This window comes from Anabas testudineus, chromosome 14, assembly GCF_900324465.2.
Source record: "Anabas testudineus chromosome 14, fAnaTes1.2, whole genome shotgun sequence".
In the NCBI taxonomy this organism is placed as follows: Eukaryota; Metazoa; Chordata; class Actinopteri; order Anabantiformes; family Anabantidae; genus Anabas; species Anabas testudineus.
The window spans coordinates 15,933,136-15,954,267 of record NC_046623.1 but is presented as its reverse complement, the minus strand read 5'-3'; the positions used below and the strand labels follow the sequence as shown (position 1 = coordinate 15,954,267).

Genomic DNA, 21,132 nt, shown 5'->3' with positions numbered 1-21,132 from the left:
TCTGCATTGTTTGTAAGGCTTTGCACCGCTAAGGTTCTCACTACAACACAGCTCAGGTGAAAGGATTTTTGATTTATGATGCTCACAGCATAGAAATTATATCTTAAAAGTTTTTTGTCCTTCTAGAAACAGTTTTTCCGAGTTCCTATGTGAATCAGCTTTTGTGGACTTCTCACGGAAACTGTTTTTATAGTAACTATTTCCTTTGTAAGAATCTGAGAACAACATGGGCTGTTTGTTATCCACTGTAACTGGGATGCTCATCTGTCATTCTAATTCTGTTCATTAACATAAAACCTGGCCAAATAAAAGCCAACATGGTACGACTTCACGTAGGTGAAAAATGTTTTTAGTTAGTTTTTTGGAAGAATCAACTTGAACTGACCCTTAAAAACAAGAACTTTAGTGCTTATTCTGAAACTGTCTGCAGATACAGACTTTTACAGTATGCAGATCTGCAAAGGTTCTGGTGTAAATATGTATTAAAATGGCAGTTACCAATTTGTATGGAGCTGCCAAGGCTGTAAGACTTTAAGCGGGTACAGAAAAAGTCTGTGTAAATAACAGAAGAAGCGTGAAGGGACCTTCTGAGAGTGTGTTTAATTTGCAAAGCTAATAGATTCCCGAATTACCAACCCAATTCAGAGGTTTTGAAGCTGACGTAACAACATTTGGTCATTGCATAAGAATGGAAAGATGCTTCCACAGCGCCTGAGGGCTGCTCTGCTCCAGGCAGCTCCTGCTCACTAACAACCCCCAGTAGGCAGGGAAAAGTGGAGCTGCAGGATTTATCCACCCCGGGATAATCGGTCAACACGAGAGCCCAGTGCAGACATAAGTAAGCTATAACCCTAACCCTTATTGTGATCATCTTAATTTAACCTACAGCTCCTATCAAACTTAAATCAAGGATTTTTTTCTTTTCTAAACTTAATAAACATAAACTTCATTAACTTTTAAATGGACATTTTAACCAGTGTTTAGCTGTAGGACGGTATCTTCTGAAGTTTATACTTAGATAGTTTTACTAATTAGCATGAATAGAGTCTGTAGTGGAGGCTATTCTTGGCTAAAGGCAGAAACTGCTCTCACATCACTAAATTAAATTCTTAAATTTAAAAAAATTGTTTTTCTTTATTTACAAATGCAGATCTTTACATAAGACGGATTAACTGTCATCCTGATGCTAATCTTGTAACCACGATGAAGACTTTTAGTAAAGTAAAACAATACAATAATCTCATAACAGAGAAATGTGAAGAATCACGATGATTAAATCATTTATTTTCAATCAGCAGATAAAGTCCTTCATGTTTTGGACCTAAAATGTTGGCTTTTGTTATTTACATCTCTCCCCTCTTTGACATCAAATCAATTTCTGTCTTCCCTCCTCTTATTTGAAACTGCTGGTAGGTGGGGGACCACACTGGTAGAAATTAACAAGTTACTTATTACTAATTACATTTGATTAATGAGATCGAATGCATGAGAATGAACCAAAGAGAGATTAAAAACTTATAATAATTATCATGATGTTATGGAGTAATGCATATATTTGACAGTATTCCACTGTTTTCATATGACCAATGGACTCTAAAAAACATCACTGCTACTACTTGAGTTGTGGTGAAGCTGCTGTCCATCCCCAGATAGTAATGTTGAGTAATTATTTCATGGTTTAAATCTGTATAATGAAGCCACAAGGACCCTAAATGTTTTTGAATCCTGATCAAGATTACATGGCATTTGGAGGATTGCCTAATTTGGATTAGGATGAATATATATATAGACTAAAAGAAGGTTTGCTGTTTTAAAGCAGGAGACATCTGACTGTCACACCATATGTTTATCTCTGTTTGTTGACAGTAATGGTGACTGAAACCAAACATTCGCGTCCTGCCACCTGCTTTTCACTAACACAAATCTTAAAGCACAGATTCTTCAAACTACTTACGCAAATGATCTTAGCTAGCCCTCACCACTCTCTGTTGTAAAAGAAAAGGTCTCATCTACTGTCTTCAGGAGGACACAAGGGCAGTGGACACATGATATGTCTGAGTCTTCATTCTCTGCTTCATCTCTCTTATCATCTGACATACGGCCAGAGGGTAACAGCAATACACCGTGGTCCAGTCCTCACACACACTGCCCTGTGGATTAGAGAGGAAGCACAAATTCAAACAAGACAATCCAGCGAAAAGGTGAACACACAAGTGCATTTAGTGAATAGATGATCGATTCTCATGTAGCTATTAGTTCTCCGCTCACTGCAGGGTCTAAAAACGCGCTTGAGACAAGTAAACCACCAGACTGAATATCTATATATGTATATAAATATATTTTATACCATTTATTGTGGTTTGCAAAGTTACTTTCTATGATAATGCTGATAAGAGCAGCGGCCACATTGTAAAATCCACCAGTTTGTGTCTTAACAGGAAACACATTTTCACATTTGTTGCATGTGAATACACACACTCACCCGTATCTTGTAGCGCTCTCTGATGCCAACTCGTATGGCAAAAGTGGATCCTGGTAGGAGAGGCATGCACAGACACTCACCATACTGCTGAGCTAAATTCAGGTCTAAACAGCACGGCACCAGAGCCCCGAGAACACCTGCAAGCACAGACACATATCAACAATGTGCATGTGTGACTCTAACGATGCTGATTGTTTGGTTCGTACAAAATAAATATGAAGTTAAAAAACTTTACACAAACAGGAGAATAATACACTTGTGACTGGTGTATGTGTGTGTTACATGTAGTTTTGTCTCCACAGATGTCAAACAGGCCCGAGCTCCAGTCTCCTCCCGTCTGCGTGATGGTGGTAACGGTTGTCGTGGTGACGCCGAGGCCGGGCTGTGTGACCACTGGTTCCGTCGCTGCAGGGACATTATCTGACCTCCAGTCATCTTCACTTCCTATGGTGAAGCCCACCACTTCCTCATCTTGAGATGTTGATACTGAGGCATCGGTGACTGGCAGTCCAGGTCTGAAAGTCAACTCTTTAATTAATCTAAACTTAAATAAGTACTTACAGAGATTTACCACAAACTGTCAATGCTTGCAGTACACCACTCATATCAACTACAGGTTTAATATTATATGAAAATATCTCAAATTAGCCAATTAGTCTGTGTTTTGCTTTCCTGCACACAGGGATTTAATTCATTTCATTCATTAAGCTAATTTCATTTTCCTAGTGCAGCATGTTTTGTACTCAGATGACTTCTATGGAAGATTAGCACCACGGTCACACAATTACTCTAATATATGCAACTAATATGATCCTACCACTGGTAAAATATTGTATGCAATACAGCATTCATTTGATTTAAGCCTTCAGCAACATTTTAATCACAGAAAAATTGCAGTGAAGTTTCATTTAGAAGCAGAGAGTGCAAACGCAGAACTGCAGCAAAAATAGATTTTAAACAAAGTTCATGTTTTGTTTGTGTTATCATAGAGGCATAAAAGAAAAAAACACAGCGAAATAACAAGGCGGAATAAGTGAGCTATTGGCTGTAATTCCATTGTGCTCAGTGCTGACAACACTGTGTACCAGTAGGCACAAAGAAACACTTACTGATGTGTGACTGTTGTCTGCTCCATGACTAGAAGCTACTGGCATCCAGAGAGGGGTGAGGCGAGGAGATGAGAGAGGAGAGGGTGAGCAGGGAGTCAGCAGGAATGAGGAGGAGGTGGAGAGTGACACTTCCCCAGTGAGAGGGTGTGTGTTGGTGCAGATAAACCAGCAGTCGTGTGGCTGGGCCAGAAGCTGTGTGACAGAGATAAGTCTTGTAGTTGTCTTCTGTCTTGAGACTTTATTGTGGCTCCTGCTAATACAGCAAATACAGAGAAGGCAGATACACATCAGGGTACATGGACAAGAATTTCTGGCATAAAATTATCAGATGTGAATGGATGCATTTATTTAATTCAAGCTCACAAGCAGGTCAGAGCAGGCTGGAACTGTGTAAAAAGTAATTGTTTTACAGGATTGTCCACGCAATATAACAAAGACGAACTGCAGGGAAAAAAGCAAACAAATTAATTAAGTCTGCAAAATTATTAATGTCCTTCATGAGCTCAAACACACATAGAGAAAACATCACAGTTTGTTTGACTCATGACATTAAAAAAACATTCATCGTTTCTATTTAACGGATGCATTTAAAAAGACAAACAGTAAATGTTCGACTCACCCTCGACACAGAAGCACAGAGTTCAAGTTGGGAAGTGAAAGATATATTTTAAAATCAATGAGACGCCACTGGTTTATGTTTAGAGGGGATCGACTGCATTCATGCATTTCCTGTGTTCAGACATTGACCTTTACAGTTAGACTAATATAATGTGTGTGTGTGTGAGTCTGTCTGCCTGTGAGTTTCAATAAGGGGGGGGGGGGGTGGGTTTGAGGAGTGTTTAACGTGGTTGAGAGACACGTAGTGAAACTATCATTGGTCGGGAGGCTCAGAAAGTTCACACACACATGCACACTGGGCTAAAAACAAAAACAGGAGAAACACGTAGCACATAAAGTAATTATAAAGTATAAAACAGTAGTAAATGACAAACTTTAAGCATTTAATATAGTCTAGTCCTGAATGTTTACTATTTTCATTTCCTAATATTTTAAATTTTTACTATAGCTATCCCATCTCATTTGCATGACTCCAAGTCATCAATGAATATTGTCTGCACCCCTGCTCTTGTACGTTAACCCCTCTCAAAGCTACAGCTTGTGTACAAATCAATCTCATGAAAAGTGCTCACAGGGTCCTCACCCTGTGCACTGTAAGGGCAAAGAGACAAAGACTTTCCAAAAACCCATGATATGAGGTTTATTCTTATGGGGAACACTTGCCTTATAAGAAATAAAACAGCACAGAGAGAAACAACAGTGGGAGGCTGAATATTTCATAGGTTTTATTATGTCCCTAGAAAAACCACAGTCAGATAAGCACACACCATCCACAGCTCTCCACAGCTAGAAAATAGGAGAGCTGTCTGACAGGCTGACAACGTGAGGGAAGGATATGTCTCAACTTTGACGTATAAAACAACACAGCAGAAACATTACCATCTATATGGAAACAATGGGTGTTCTGGAGAATGCTGGAGCAACTTCATAATGCATTAACATAAAATAAGTAGTTGAACAGACACAAAATAGAAGATGGTGTTTGTTCATTGCTTTTGAAAATAAATGAACAATGAAATGACAACTGTTCATGTAAAGGTTGATTATTGACCTTGTGTCATATCAAACCAGGGAGAAAACGTTTGAACCGGGCAGAATACAGATTTTGTTGTGTGTTGTAAATTGTAGTTTTTTCTTTTACACCATTAAAATCTTCTTTAATCTTCTCTGAATTTCATCAGTGGAACAGGGTAAAGGCCCTGAACAGTCTCCATTTTGTGACAACCAAACTCAGATCTGAATGTACAACTGTAGGAGTTGTTTTAAAACAGGGTCCCATTAGATTCAGAAATTGCACGAGGTCACATTCAGCAGTGAAAAGATGCTAAACAGAGGAAAGAAGAGGATCCTCTTGTGCACATAGCAGAAGAACATAAATTATCAAACATCCATGCACTTTTGAGTCAGTAATCTATGGCTTTCAGTCAAAACTGACCATCTTTATGTAACATCATGATTTATTTCAGTCTTTCCCAAATATTCACTACTGAATGTGCCCCAATGTGTCTGTGAGTGTGAGTGAGTGAATGTGACTCTAATTAATCAGATAAACCAAAGTGTCTCCGATGTTTACAGTGAGGCCGTTGTCAGCCAGAGTGACAGTCTTCTCCTCCAGATTGATGCTGAACACCGATTTGTTGGAGATGGGCAATTTGCCCCGTTCCTCCTGTCCCAGGACGGGCACCCTGCGAGGCCCCAGCAAGGGGTCCTCGTACCTCATCAACTTCACTCTGGAAAGGTCTAGTGCAAAGAAGGGAGACAGAGGGTTAGAAGTCAGAGAGAAAATGCAGGATGCAGAATAAACAGGGAAACGGTAGATGGAGGGATGATGCACAGATGCATCAATTTCACCTGGAATTAGTGAATATTTTCACCTTCTTTAGATTATAAATGTCTTAACCCTCCCTGCTGGGTTGTCACTTAATACATTTCTGCTGCATATCCATTTATCTTACTAACCTTTGATGAGTCTGTTGACCTTGGCTAATCTACGGATGATGCTGTCTCTGCTGTCCCCCTGTCGAATGTCAACCTTTGTAGAAAACAGGCCATTGCACGGCTGAGGGTTGACCAGGGACACGCTCACTCCAGGCTGGGTGGACAGAGGAATAACACAAATTCACAAACACACAATTTAATTGTTCATTTGAATGCACAACAACCTCCTCCCCCATCGACAAACAAACACTGCAGTCATGCACCTAAAAAGATAAACATGCACACACATACAGCAAATATGCAAACAGAGAGAAATTAGCTCATGAGCCTATAAACAGGCAACAGAAAAAGAAGCCTGCACCTCCAACACACAGCTTTGAGTAACTACAACAGAGCCACAAGCATTTACCTCTGATCTGAAAACACTGAATGGTTTCCCTGGGCAACAGTCCTCTTTTACTTTGTCATCAGCCTCAGAAGCAAACAAGACGTCCATCTGCTCCAACTGTAGAATAGCAGCGACGTGAGGAGAGAAAACAAAGATAAAAATAGAGATGGGCTGATCAGTCCAGTCTACCAGATTGTAGGTATAAAAGAGTCTTTGATATGCAAAGCAGCAAATTAGATGTAACACCTGTGTTTACATTCCCAGTCAGAAATGGTACGTCTGTGTGAGAGTGCACAAAACTGTAGGATCACAAATGAGTTAACAAGAAAATCTATCTACTGAAAATACTTTAAGACTGCAGTTTTGTCCATCACATAGACCAGGAGCTATGGGTGGTCTGAATTCAACAGAGACAAGTGTTTACAGCAGGAAAGAATGATCAAAATGCCCAAGGAGACTTTTCAAAAGTCAAACTTTAAGAGAGATCTGGTTTGTTATTTGAGCGTCACTATGGTTCTACCCCATTATCAGTGTTGGTGTGTGAGGTTAATTATTACGTTATCAGCCTTTTTCTACATGACAACACATTTGTGTTGATATGTCTTTTGTGTGGCAACCTCTCTCTAGTAATGATTGATCAGAAACATGGAAATCAGCGTATTACTTTGACATGGATTAAGTCCATTTATACATTTTTCTTTTATGTGGTTAAATCTGTGGGGGTATCTCAGGGTTTCAGCTTTTGACAAAGCTAGGCGCCTGTGCAGACTAAAGCATTAAGAGCTCTCCCGACTGACAGCTAAGCTCAGGATTGTCTCAACTGACTTTTGCAGAGGTAGTGAAACTCAGCTTAAAAGCATAGGTACTTTTGAGGAAATGCTGCAGGTCAAAAACCTAATCAAGTAAACTTGTTCTGCTAATTGCACAAATTTGTAGGTGCATTTTTGGTTTGGACAAACTTTCTGAGTGGGATCTGATTTAAATGTGATGTCTGAATTCAGGACTGCTGGGTCATAAAAACTCACCTCCAGAGAATTTGTTAAGTAGACCAGGTTCTCCAGCAGAACTGCCCGTTCATCAAACTCCAGCTCCAAATCCAAAACCCTGGGTCCATTCTTTTCCAGGTTCTCCTAATGAACATAAAGCAGACCCCAAAAGGTTAGTCACACAAATCTGCACACACTTCATCCACCTACTGATAAGAAAATAAACCAGGTTTTAATTCAGAATTCAGTATTACACATAATGCTCATTGTTATGCTAATGTAGCCACCACAGGATTATTAAGAAAAAAAGCTTTGTGAACAAAAGATGCCAAAACAAACCATCAAACAAGTAAAGCTGGAAGTGAAAACACCTCAAATGCTGAAAAAAACAACTTGAGAGACAAACCAGGGATGAACACAAAGCTCATCATGACTATTTATTAGTTTCATTCTGTTTGATCACAGCAGTGAAACTGCAAAGCCAGTGCAAAGCCCAGAGCACCTGGAAGATAATACATCTACAAGTTTAGTAAGTATGGGGCTTCTGATTATTCAACAGCAAGTTGACCTTAACTATATATATATAAAAACCATAGCTGCTGTTTGACTAGAATTTTTGTCATTTTAACCAGTCATATCATGACAAGATGTATTTAGTAAATGCTGTTTCTACATCTAAACACCTTAACTGGTGATGCAGTCAGCAATGTGACAGGAATTTTATTTGAAAGCAAAGCAGCCAAAATATGATTAAGAAAAAAATAATCACAAATTCAATAGTTCCTGAATGTTGGTAACAAACAAGGAACAAGCAGAAGGAGCCTGTCAGAAGTGTATTTGAACTCTAAATAACGCAACACTGTTATTTAAAGTGGCATCTTACATTTTTCCATAATTTGGCACAAAGAAAAATAAAAAGCAGCAGGAGACTACGATATTCTGTATTTATTTCAGCTGACTTCAAACAAAAGATAAACCTAAAAGCGGGGACACACATGAAAATCCAAGACTGAAACGTTCACACCTGACGACCACCTGAGCAATTTTGGCAGTGACTGGATCTTAACACTAGAGACAAGGATCTTAACACGGCACAAGCTTAACACATTTTTCTGCCAACTGTCCAACAAGTCATCCCACAACCAAAGCATTTGCCCAGCTTTAGGTGTAAAAATTCAACCTCAACACAAAGCAGCTATGATGGATGATGAAGTGTGTCCAGGCTACTGGCATTAACTTTAATAAAAGTCATCACATAAAAGTGACAGAAACACAATAATTATGATTCACTTGTCAGAGATGGTCAGGGTAGATGTAGAGGTGCAGGGTGTGCCCACACAAATCCCGACTTCTTACCTTGATCATGGCTACAAAAGGCATGACTCTCTTCATGTATTTCTTTAGTTCAGGCAGGGCTCCCAGTTCGCTTGCTATCACTTTGTTGTCTGGAAGGACGCCATTGTTGCTCTAAAAAAGAAATAAAACAAAGTCAGAACAGACAAACAGAACAGAAGCAGAGAAAAATATACAAGGTTTCTGACAGAAAACACAGTATAACTGTGGTAAGTATGTACTGGAACACAAGAAATCACATAGAGGAGCTGTATGTGAGAAGGCAAATGTCGGAGTCATGTGAAAATGGCTATCATTTTAAAAATATAGATGTACTGATGACTAAGTACATAACTATATGGACTACCATACCCCACCCATACTGCATGGCAATCATATAAAAGTTTGCCTACACTGCGTTTGAATGTTAGGTTATGTGTTTGTTGCTCACCTTATAATGTTTGCCGAGCAGTGATAAGGCACTGTGCTGCCAAGCAGGGTAACTTTTGGCTACGTAGATGTTGCAGTGGGAGGGCTTGGCTGGAGGCTTTGAGTCACCTTTCTGTTGGAGGAAAATGGCATTAAAAGTCAGCATGTATTTTTGTGGGTGGGTATGTGAACACTACATGAGTGCGTTTTCACAAATCAGACCTGATATACTAAATTAACCAAATAAAATACTTAAATTGGACACGAAAATCCGAAAAAGGCATTTACGCAACAAAAAATCCAGTGCGTTATTCATACACACACGCACATATATACCTCTTTGGCCTTTCATTTGAAAACATGATTGGAAAATTGTCTAAAAAACAGCACATAAGTAGGCATCATTTTGTGTTTAAAATATAAGTCTTCAATAACGAATTCCCCAAAAATACACAAGCAGTTACAAAGAATTACAGAGCTCTGAGTCAAAATAGGCTTTCTTTGTCTTTTTCTTTTAAATAAGCAAAGAAAGTGGAAAAAAAAAAAAAATCAGGCCCTTCAATGATTTATCTCCACAGGAAGTATGGTATTAACAAGTTCCAGCTCTCAGTGTTGCTCACTTGATTTAGATGTTAAAAGCAGATTTTTTACTAGATTCAGATATGGAAAAAATGCTGCTTGGTTATATTTTCTAGCTTCTTGTTGTGCTCCTGTCATTATTTTCTGAGTCATGCTCCCTGACCAACAACCATAAAACTGTTAAACAACACCTGAGGGAGAAAAAACATTGCTGCCTCTGATTTAATTACAACACTTAATGAACACTTCTCGACAAGTGTTGGATTTCATTAAATCTATTTTAAAAGAATGCAGTCAATTATGAAATCAATATTAGTTTTCTCTTACTTAAAACAAGTCATTATAGCAGTAAGGTAGCAGTGAAGCAACAGACACACATTCACCTTGCTTTTGGGCGGCATCATGTAAGCTTTGAGTCGCAGTCGGAGGTCGTGTGCGGTCTCCATCAGATACTGAGAGGAACGGATCAGAATCTCATCAACTGGACCCGCCACTGGCCATGATGCCTTCACCAGAGAACTGGTCTATCGTGGAGAGAAACAGAAATGGGATGATGATGATGTTGGGAGGAGGACTAAGGATGACTGCAGAACTAGAGGTAACAGGATCTTGATAATAAAACTAGCCACACACCATATTAACTGAACAAGTGTAAGAATGCCAGACTGACATGTGTACCTCTGTGAGCACTGGGTGCCTCTTAGTTCTATAGCTAGCGGGTTAAACGCGAGTAGAGAAAACACTGGCTGTGGGGCTTTTGTTGTTGCTAAGCGACAACTAAAAAAAACAAAAGAAACATCTACAGTACAGCAACACTCCTTCATATTCATAAATTCAAGTGTTAAAAATATTCTGGGCCCTCTGTGCTGTGGGGAACGTGCAACAGTGTGTGAAGTCCTTTCAGGCTGATGTGAGAAAGAAGTCCAACGTGTGAGACCAGTGCTGCTGCAGGTCTACATGAAGCCTATATGTCCCTTATATTACAACAACTAAAGGTTTAAAATGCGTCTTTTGAATCCATCTCAGAAAATGAAACCCACAGTATGATATCAAATCCATGTCCATGTTTTTTTTTTACCTTGCCCAGCAGACTCCAGGTGTATTCACAAAGGTGTGGGCAGATGGGGGCCAGCAACAGAGTTTGTCTCTCTATGAACTGGAAGACAAGGTCTCTGTGCATGCCCTCGATAGCCAGCTCACGATATTTATCTTTGGCTGCCTGCATACGCACAAACATAAACACAGTTAATAGGTCTAATGGTCACCATTAGCATTTATTATTATGAGATTCTCAAACTATCCCATGCAATACATTCAGAAGATTATCAGTCTCGTTATGTTGAATCTATTCTGTCACAGAAATACAAATAACATCACCAAAGTAAGCATGTTTGTCCTTAAGAATTAAAGATGATTGATTCTTGATAAATAATAAGTATAATAATAATTACAGAGCATTTTTATAGATTTTATATTTTATTTACCTGGAACTCAAAGAAGCCACTTTTAAGAGCCTCCTTGTACATCATCCTGTCATAGTGCTGCTCTGTCTTCAAGATGCCGGCATTCATCTCACTATTTGGGACACAAAACCAATCAATTGAAAATGAGTCATAATTTCTTAAGAACTGATTAAACTATTAAATCAGTTATCAGAGTAAACTTACATTCTTAGGTTTAAATTTCTCTTTCATTACTATAAAATTTATTTTGGAATTTGACAGTTAATCAGACAATAAAAGCAAACGAAGAGAATGTATTCCTGCCCTTTATTATACATATTGTACACTACACTATGTCAAGTTTCTGTTCATTACTTATAACACCTGCTAACCCATGCTTTTCACTTATTTTCTCACATCCATCAACATGGTTCAGAACCAAGAATGACATTTAGCTCTGTTTTTATAAATTGGGGGATTACCTGGCAAACACCCGATCGTTGAAGGTGTCTGCAGGTCCAGTCCTCAGGTTGTTCTGGTTTGCAATCATCTCCTTTACCCACTCCACCCAGGTGTAGAGGCGCAGGATGCCAGCATCAGCCATGGTTTCTACAAAGTTGGCATCTTCCACTGTATCTCCAGCATCAGCCAGAGCCAGACGCATACCTGACAGAGAAAAAAGCAAGTTAAAAAAGTGGTAAATACAGGGAACAGATGAACAGATGAACAGATGCAGGTTACATGCTTGAAGTTGATTCGCAGTGGGTAAAAACTTGTACAATGAATGATATGATTCTGAACATTTTGTATTTTGAACTATTCGGGTTCACCTAATTGTATGGTACACATGCTAAACCTGAACAAAGTACTTATTTTCTTATCTGAAAAATACTTTGACAAGCAAGTGAAGTTTAGAGGCTTAGGGGGGAAACTCCACAGTCTGAGAAAACTTCTAATACCCAGCAGACATGACTCCAAGCACTTAGACGGGAAGTCAACTTAATACGTCTATCTGCTGTCAAACCATAAAGTTCTTTAGTCCCACAGCAGAACAGCTTCTACAGACACAGACATATATTATTCAGCTCATTCAGAACATAAAAAGGTAGAAATAACAACCAAAAAAAAGGTGGGGGGAAGGGATAGACTCACTAATCCTCAGGTACACTGAGGGCAGGACGGATGTCAGGCGTAATCTCAGTATTACCCAGATACAGATGAAGAAGATCAAACAATCACAGCCAGAAAATACAAACTGAAAGCTAAATAAACATATGAAAATGAAAACCAGTCTCCAACACTGACGATTATTGTTCATGCCCAATATGAGCCCCACACAAAAGTTTTTGTTTCAGATCAAACTTTTAGAAACACATTCTGCCACAGCAAGAGTCTTTCTTGGTCTCAGAACTGCACAGTGAACATCTTGTCTTCCTCTCATGGTCCAATAAATAAATGATTTTCAAGCATCTACTTTTCTTCTTTCATTTTTATCACACTGTCCTGTGGAGAGACCAATGGGAGGTACTGCCACTCTAGAATGATGACCATTTCAATCCAAGATAATTCATCACTGACTGAAACAAAACTGCAAAAATCCAATACGCCTACCAAAAAGATACTGAATAAACAATGTCTTATTGGCTACTCCGAAATAAGACAAACAGAGTAATTAATTATAGAGAAAATCGCTTATAGTACATTAAAAGGGATCAAAAATCAAAGCTCCCAGTCGCAACACTTCAGCTCTCGTTTGAAGCATTTCTGATTACATCACCCAGGGATAAAAATGTTTATATAGTATAATTCAGTGTAGTCACCCGTGCTTTATGAAAACATACTGTCATCTGTTCTGAATATACACCTGAAGTGTTTTCATCCCACGTTTAAATGAAAGCTGACAAAGATACTGGAAAAAATAAAAAATCACAAGAGAGGAGAAGAGTAAAAGACAAAAAACAAAACATCAGAGGAAAATAAATCAAGAAAAAAGTGAGTGTACCATCTGCTGAGAACTTGTCAATTGCTTGGCTGAGAGTGAGGAAGTTCCCAGTCGATTTGGACATCTGGTGAACAGCAAAACAGATGTTAGCCGCTCAAACCTTTCAAGTAAGCTCACCCACATAAGTTCTTTACAAAGCATAGTGGAAAAAAAACGTTTAAAATGTGCAAATCAACAACACATACAGTAATTACGATTCTTCACAGAATCAAATACGAGTTCATTACTGGCACATAGAGGTTTTAAAACACTCTTAACAACTTAAAAGATGATTATTTCATGTTTCAAGTCAAACAAAGAGATCAGACTGGACCAGAAGCTTATTTCTATGTGAATATGATGATTTGAACCTCATTAACAAATTTAGGAGATAAATATTAATACATTTAGATGAATGTTTCACACCTTTTCTGAGTTAAGGAGCAGATGCCCGTTGGCTCGTGCCGCTTGTGGCCACTTCCCACTGTGGACGAGAGAGGATTATCTTATTAGTGTCATCTTCATAATCATGTGTATCCTAATCCAACACTGCAGCTCACTTTTTAAAAACATACATTGGACCTCTGTGAGAGATGAGTGATTCCGTTGGTATCTACTAAACTAAGCTGTTTGCTCAGGTTTTTCTTCAAATTTACTGTGACATAAAAATGGAAACAACCTTCTTATCAAACTCTCAGTGGCAAAAACAGTTTAACGTTAGCAGTCCATCAAACCTGTGAGTAACCTTTATACAAGACGAATGGACAGGCTTACTTGTCTTTTGGCCACATAGCCACATGGTTGTAGAGGTAGTAAGACAAGTGGTTGGGAACCAGGTCCTTGCCAGACACACGGACATCCACAGGATACCAGTATTCAAACTCTCTCCTCAGCCTCTGTAGATGCTCTTTAGGGATGTCTGACTTGGGGAAAGGAGACGTCTTAAAGAAGATGTAGTCCCACACCTCTCTGGTCATCTGATCCGGTCTGGAGGGGGTGGGGGGTGGGGGGCAATGATGGGGGTTATCTCAAATATTTAAATGGATGCTTTGCTATAAAATTATTTTTTACCGTTTTTTTTTTTTTTTTTTAATAAAATGTGATTTAGTAGATCTAATTTTATTTCATGGATGAATGCCGAGCAGCAAACAGACTTTGATATATTTGAAAGGCAAACTGATGTAGTTATTAAATCTTTTCTCCCACTGATGATTTGTGTCTGTGGTTGAGGAAAAAAGGACAACTGGAGGAGAGGGAGCCAAATGATAAAGATCATCAGTTAGGATTTGATCTTTTCTTATTCTGATGTGTGTCTTGTGTACTGTGCTCATACCTGATGCCCAGAGGTGAGGCTCCCTGTCCGTTGAGCACACCTCCCTGGAGGAGGTGGGCTACAGTGTAGTAAGCCATGTAGATGGTGGAGTCCGATAGTGACTCAATCAGCCACTGCTCGTCCCAAGGCAGCCGCGTTCCTATGGTAACAAGGAGGCGTGCACACATAAAAAGAAAATTCACAGAGGAAGACACATGCAGAACCATGACAGAGAAAGGGGAAGAAACACAGTATGAAGAAACTAAATTATCAAGGAAACAGTTGCTGCCGCCTGTGTATTATGTAAAACTCAGTCAACAAGCTGTGATAAACATTTTTACTGTCAAATAAACTAAACTGAGCTGAATTGATTTTGTTAACTTTGAGTGCAAAGACAATGGGGAAGCACATACTACTAACCAATCTGCTTCAAAAGCACCATGTTGTTGGGTTTCCATGGAGATTACATTGAGATATTTTACCAGCTTTGTATAGATCATTCATCAATAATTTAATCTTTCTCAGTTTTTGAGAAATGTCTTTGACTCAGTAGGTTTTCACAGGGTATATACTTTATAGATTTTTCTGCTGGTGGTCAGAAACCTAGTCTGACACGTTGGTTGGAAAGTTTTATATATTGAAAATAGATGGAGAGATTTCAGCAACTGTCCTAGACTGTATTGGACTAGTCTGTTCTGTGTTCTAGCTCGCCTTCATTCTGCATCTATTTCTGCGTGAAGGAAAAGGTGCTTCACTGTCAGTCCTCTGTCTCCATCTATAGACTAAAAACACAGGCCACACACTAGTTCCTGCACTCCTTTTCATGTTTGGAAGGGTGGTAAAATAATATATGTCTTTGAACAAGATGAAGATGATAGCAGGAACTCTTAAGAAAACTAAAGTTGCATATGTCACCTACATAAACATTCAATGTAGTCCTGACATGCAGATCAAGTAGAGGCAAACACTCACCGAGTCCATAGGTACGAGAACAGGCGTGCTCCTGTAGCCAGTCCAAAGTTGCCTCAAAGTTCCTCCTGGTCTCTTCACAAAATCTTTGGTGTTGTCCAAAGATAATTAATTTGTGATTAATTAATTAAAACACTGCAAACTAGATTTTTAGACCATGACCAACAAGTAACAAATAACAGGGATGGGATTTCAATGTATCAGGTCACTGTCTTACGTTTCCAAAGACTTGAGGGCTTCTTTGGTTTGCTTTTTCCACTCAGCATCTCCATAGTCCAAATACCTAAAAGACACAAACAACATTAGATGGCAAAAGGCATCAGGCTAACGTTTATACATCACTAACTTCAGAACTCAGATGGCACTTACCACTGGTCACAAAGAGCCACCACACACTCATCAGCTGAACGTGACATGACCTGCCTTTTCTGGCTCCATGTAGATCATGGCTTCACCCTGCCAGAGGGCAAACATAATTGAAGATAGATATACTGTAAATCAACTCTAAAATACTCTCTAACAGCACACCAAACACACTAACGAATAAAGTCAGGATTTAAAGTTGTTCTACCATGTTACACTGATATACTTTATTTTTACATTATAACACACGATGCCTTACCCTCTCCACCATCCTCTTCTGGATTGGCTTCTTGACATCCTGGACCTTCTGCCCCTTGTAGCCATCAACCAGCATGATCTAAGATAGTCATTTATTGACAAAAGCATATTGTTCAAACTCATGCATTTCATCTACAAAGTCTGTCAATCACAAAGATCATAATCAAAAGCAGTTAAGACCTCTGTAGCTGCATTTTTCTCCTTAAGCACTAAGGTGACTAACCCCTTCATAAAAGCCCTTCAGGTAGACTTTCTCCTTGGCCTCAGCCAGCTTCTCCTTGTCATTTTGGCTCTGGATCTTCAGTTCATCACACACCAGGGGAGCAGACAGGTTCCCGTAGCCTGGGATCTCTATAATAGGGACCTGACATGTATATACACAAACACAAAGCAGGGATGCATTTGGCAACTTGTACTCATTTTAATTCAACATTTCGGTAGATTGGTAGATTTAGTAGATTTCACGCACCATGCTGGAAACAAACTAAACTTAGCAGATCAGCTTACCGGCTCAAAGGGCAACACCATCTTATCCTCAATTCCATACTTCTCCCGTAGAGCCTATTGAAAATATAATAATTAACAGTAGTATAAAAAAAACAAAAAAGCAAAATCAAATTTATTATTAAATAAACTGCAATCTTACCTGCTTTTTCTTGATGTCTCTGAGAGCAGCAATGTCATCAGGGGCATCAGAAGGTACACTGGTGACTACCCCAGTACCTGAAGAAAAAACAGACACAAAAAGCGAGCACATAAAATGTATTCAGGCAAAATCTGTTTTTCAGTTCTGTTGTAAACTGCATTATAAATATTCAGACAGTATTAAAATTCTCTTTCCATCACAGTGAAAGAACATACATCATCTGGGAACTAATAAATGTTACAGACGGACCTAGAAATGCAGTAACTTCAACTTGAACTTGCATTTCAACAAAAGGTATTCAGAAATTCACATAAAGGCTTTTTATATAAATATCCATCAACAGGCCACTTGAAAATAAACAGATGAACAACAACGCACGTGCACAACAGACTCAACCACCGATACATTTTATATGTTAACAAATGTTCCCCCACAGGGAAAAATACAGCCAGCTTCCATCCTTGACATCATGGTACAACACTAACAAATTCTATGCTTAGTCTGCTATTTTGAGACTCCACAGTATTTTCCCATGCACTCTGCCAAGATTACAAAAATAATGGGAGAACTAAGGGGTTAAGGTCAGAAACAAAAGCCAGAATAAATCTTTTGTTACATATGTTAAGTAGCTTTCAAGAACTGTAAAGTACTCCTATTCGAAAGATTCAATTATGGCGCTTAACAAAAAAAAAAAAAAAAAAACACAGACTCTCTAGATTTACTGAAATTTCCATTTCCCCCTGAACTGAATCATACCTTTGTCTTCCTTGATGGTGAGCATGGGCAGAGCATAGATGATTTTATAGGAGGTCAGAGGAGCACTCAGGGCAGAGCCAAGGATATCCTAGAAATCATCATCATCATCATTATTTTCATGAATGAAATAAAAGAGAAATTTGGATTTATTTGGTGATGTAAAAAGTTATCAAAGTAGTACCTGTCCCAGTATTTCCATCACCACTGGCACAACTCCGTTCTCTTTGGTGAAGCCCTGGTATGACATGTTCCTGGCAGATCTACTGGTGCAGATGAAAATGTCTCCATTGGATGTCTCAAAGGCGATGTACTTCATATCAGGCCTCACCCAGCAGTTGGTTTGTCCAAACATGGTCTCCGGTCTCAGAGTGGCAGCTACCAGGAAGATGTTTTTGCCCTTCATGGCGCTGTGAGGAGGACAGCATCAGCACATTTCTGCTGTTTTCAATTTGTCGTTTTGTGTTCATCAATATCAGAATAAAAAATGCATGTGAAACTATGCAGCGGTATCCTTCCTAGTCAAAGCTCTTGGTTGTAAATTGCTCCGTGATTTCTTACCTGCTATAGAAGACTTTGGACTTGAATTTTGCCGTGTATGGTTCAACAATCTTCATCTTTATTAGAGTGTACTCCTGAGGTCCAACTCCCTGCATGTGAGATAAAAAGATTAGTTAAAAAGAAGAAGATCTAAATACAGAAGTGTGAAAGATTTGCAGCACTATAATTTCAGAAATTGAGTCCATAGTCTGTAAATCAAAGCAGTGGGAAATGTATTAACACAATATGTCTCGATGTTTGCTGATCATGTTTGCTATACAACCCATAATAACCCATATGCTGTATAAAAGTAATTAAATAAATATTTTCCACAAATAAAACAGTATTTCACTAAGACAAATAAAAGTACCTCTCCTGTCTGCCTGTCATGGTCCATGCATGGCTGTCCATCCTTGGGGGAGTAAATGGTATACCTGCAAAGGATTTGGGCACAGTCACATTATACAGCTAAAAGAACATGCAGTGCCAAATTAAACTGCTTGAAACTAAAAAGAAAACTTTAAGGTCAGTTTCCTCCAATGTCATTTAAAATATTCATTGTGCTTTTACCCCAAAGATAGAACTGACATGCGTAAGAGACAGAAAATCATTTCAGGCAACAGAGTGCAAATGTGGGCAATAGTGATAAAGATTCATTGTAATACATTATCATACGTATAATATGCTGGGGCATTTCCTACTCTCCATGCTTTTTCCTATACTACTGCAAGATGGGACCAAAGTAAGACAACTAAAACAGAAACTTCTAAACCATTTTACCTTTTCCCAAACTTAATTTTTTTTCTGTCCTTCAGAGTTAGAAATTGCCATCTGACAAAGGAGTCATAGAAGGGGTTGACATCTGTGGTGATAAATGAACGCCTCCAATCGACCTGTTAAATAACAACATGACACTTTGATTTATGTACAATTAATTAAAACTGTCATATCTAATATGTATCTCTTAACATAGATATTTCAATTATTCACTCATGAACAGAAACAAAAGTGCACAAATCAAACAAAGAGAGTTGAAGGTGGTGCAAGTACATCATTATAATTAGTCACCTTGACTCCCATTTGTTTGAGGTCTTTGACAGCTAGAGGAGGGAAATACTCCAGCCAGTGTTCAGCACTAGCAAACTTGGTAATCTCCTCATCTTTCAAGCCCAAAGACCTCATAATGTCCCACTGGAAAGTTGAGGATCCAGATTTGGCCACTGCTTTACTCTAAGAGAGGAATAAGAAAAAGTTTATTAATATTGTAACAACTATGAATGATCATGAATGAACCAAATAGTACATGGTTATGCACTCAAATATTCATATAAATGCAGAGAGAAATTGGTAATTTACTTAAAATATACAGTTAATTTACATTTATTTTTCTATCCAATAGTTGACATTTTAAGAATAAAATACATTCTCATGAAAAAAATAAGATCCCTCAGTTCCTGACTTTTTTCCCCTTTGCTTTGTCCTTGATGATGATTTCGTCAGATGTCTTTGGCTTCTCTTTCTCCTTCTCCTCTTCCTCTTCATCTGGAAACTGTGGAGGGTTTCCATAGAGCTCCATCTCTCTCTTAAGCTTGTCTGCGCAGGCCTGATGGATATAATGTAGAGTTATATGGCAAAAAGAGTAGGACAGTATGTAACGGACTGAAAAAAATTAAATAAAACATTTACTTTGATTGGCATTCCTGTGCAGTGCAGCCCGAACGGAAAGAGGCATTTTTTCCCTTTCAAAGACTGGTAACCAACAGCAAACTGCAAAAAAAAATAAAAAATTACTAGCATGAACTCTGAATCCAGTGATTACAAGTGATCTTAACCCTGTGATGTGTGCAGACACTGAACAGGTTCATTTCTATGTGTGCTTCCCTCTTTGTTCGTGTATGTAAACTTACCTCACACTTTGACATGCTGAACGTATGGCCAAGGTGCAATCGGCCATTCATGTAAGGGTAGGGGAATGTGACAAAGTATTTGTTTTTACTGGAAGGGAAAAAAAACAATTACTTAAACCATGTATTTCAGACTATAATTACTTGATTACTGGCATTTGCTTTTGCAATAATATGGCATGGCACTGCATCATGATCAGTTAAATGTTATACACCTGCAGAAGAGAATATAACTGTTTATGAATATAACAATACATGAGAGATTCTCCCTTCACATATTGTCTTACAATTAAATTACTTTATTTCTAACTATTTGTAATTCAAGCACCCTATGCTCAGGTACATAGCTTAAGGTCCTTTCTCACTGCTCACTTTGTGCTTTCCCCAATTGTTGTTGGTGCATCCTGCTCAAATGTCTTCTCCCTTTCCCATTTCTCCTGGATCTCTTGCTCAATTTTCCTCAAAAAGTCCAACTTGGCTGTCCCTTTCCGCTCCTGGATTAAAATGAAAAGCGACATGTTTATTCATTGAAGAAAAGACAGAACAGTGACAGCAAATGAACGGGACACAGATTTCAAACTAATTAAAAAACAGTTACATTACGTTCAATGTAACACAACAGAAAACAGTATAAAACCTATTAAACACGCGTTTAATTGTAAAAACAGCTGCACTCTCTAGTTCCAAATGAATCAGATTTCTCCAAAGTCTTTCTGCACTTGGTTCGATAAAACTCACGTTAGCATCATGTTAGCTAACGTAGCTAATAGCTACAGTTAGTGAGATATACCGCATTAAGCGCGGCTAAACCAACATTAATCATTCAAAACTGCGTCTATTTAGAGCATATGACATACCGTCATGTTGTCCCAAATTGTTAGTTATTTACTATATCGTTGTTTAAACAGAAGAAACAGCAGAAGTTGTTCCCAGTTTGACAAGAGAGAGACCCACGCCACCGGTGTCTAGCTGATGACACCCACGATCCAGCGCTCGCGTGGTATTCTGGGAAATGTGGTCCACAGACGTTGTATTGTTAGATATCTAACTTACTAGAGCACGTAATAACGTAGTTAGGTGGTTATGTCACACCTTTTTGTTTA

The 21,132-nt window shown here is 38.6% G+C and overlaps 2 protein-coding genes across 5 annotated transcripts; both read right to left on the bottom strand.

Annotated features, from left to right (window-relative positions):
• Positions 1–1,256: 1,256 nt before the first annotated feature.
• plac8l1 (PLAC8 like 1) lies at positions 1,257–4,364 on the bottom strand. Of its 4 annotated transcripts, none has more exons than XM_026370376.1 (5): positions 4,211–4,364; positions 3,592–3,844; positions 2,765–2,997; positions 2,483–2,619; positions 1,257–2,150 (listed from the first exon to the last, which is right to left on the bottom strand). In XM_026370376.1, the coding sequence occupies exons 2-5, from the start codon at positions 3,615–3,617 to the stop codon at positions 2,019–2,021; spliced, it is 528 nt and encodes a 175-aa protein (XP_026226161.1). In that variant the 5' UTR covers positions 3,618–3,844; positions 4,211–4,364; the 3' UTR covers positions 1,257–2,018. The 4 variants fall into 4 exon arrangements, with proteins under 4 accessions (XP_026226161.1, XP_026226159.1, XP_026226162.1 ...); XM_026370374.1 differs by having other exon boundaries at positions 3,592–3,841; XM_026370377.2 differs by lacking the exon at positions 4,211–4,364 and adding an exon at positions 3,955–4,132 and having other exon boundaries at positions 3,592–3,841.
• Positions 4,365–5,353: 989 nt separating this feature from the next.
• On the bottom strand, positions 5,354–21,006 carry lars1 (leucyl-tRNA synthetase 1). Its single transcript, XM_026372748.1, is given in 33 exon segments — positions 5,354–5,949; positions 6,169–6,301; positions 6,557–6,652; positions 7,561–7,665; positions 8,878–8,988; positions 9,305–9,415; positions 10,245–10,385; positions 10,940–11,080; positions 11,346–11,436; positions 11,786–11,969; positions 13,306–13,369; positions 13,711–13,768; positions 14,059–14,271; positions 14,618–14,756; positions 15,569–15,651; positions 15,783–15,848; positions 15,935–15,987; positions 15,989–16,021; positions 16,188–16,265; positions 16,410–16,550; positions 16,694–16,747; positions 16,833–16,909; positions 17,589–17,676; positions 17,770–17,995; positions 18,147–18,235; positions 18,496–18,559; positions 18,906–19,018; positions 19,194–19,355; positions 19,585–19,728; positions 19,812–19,892; positions 20,033–20,120; positions 20,402–20,523; positions 20,887–21,006. Coding segments are annotated over 33 exon segments (3,561 nt in total). The 5' UTR covers positions 20,893–21,006; the 3' UTR covers positions 5,354–5,743.
• Positions 21,007–21,132: the final 126 nt, after the last annotated feature.

Bases quoted from the DNA above. Each gene is read 5' to 3' on its own strand.
- plac8l1 (XM_026370376.1), bottom strand. From the start codon at position 3,617: ATGGAGCAGACAACAGTCACACATCA. The intron at 2,998-3,591 runs GTAAGTGTTTCT...GTTGACTTTCAG, and splicing joins CAGACAACAGTCACACATCA to ACCTGGACTGCCAGTCACCG. The intron at 2,151-2,482 runs GTGAGTGTGTGT...TCTAATCCACAG, and splicing joins GAGAGCGCTACAAGATACGG to GGCAGTGTGTGTGAGGACTG.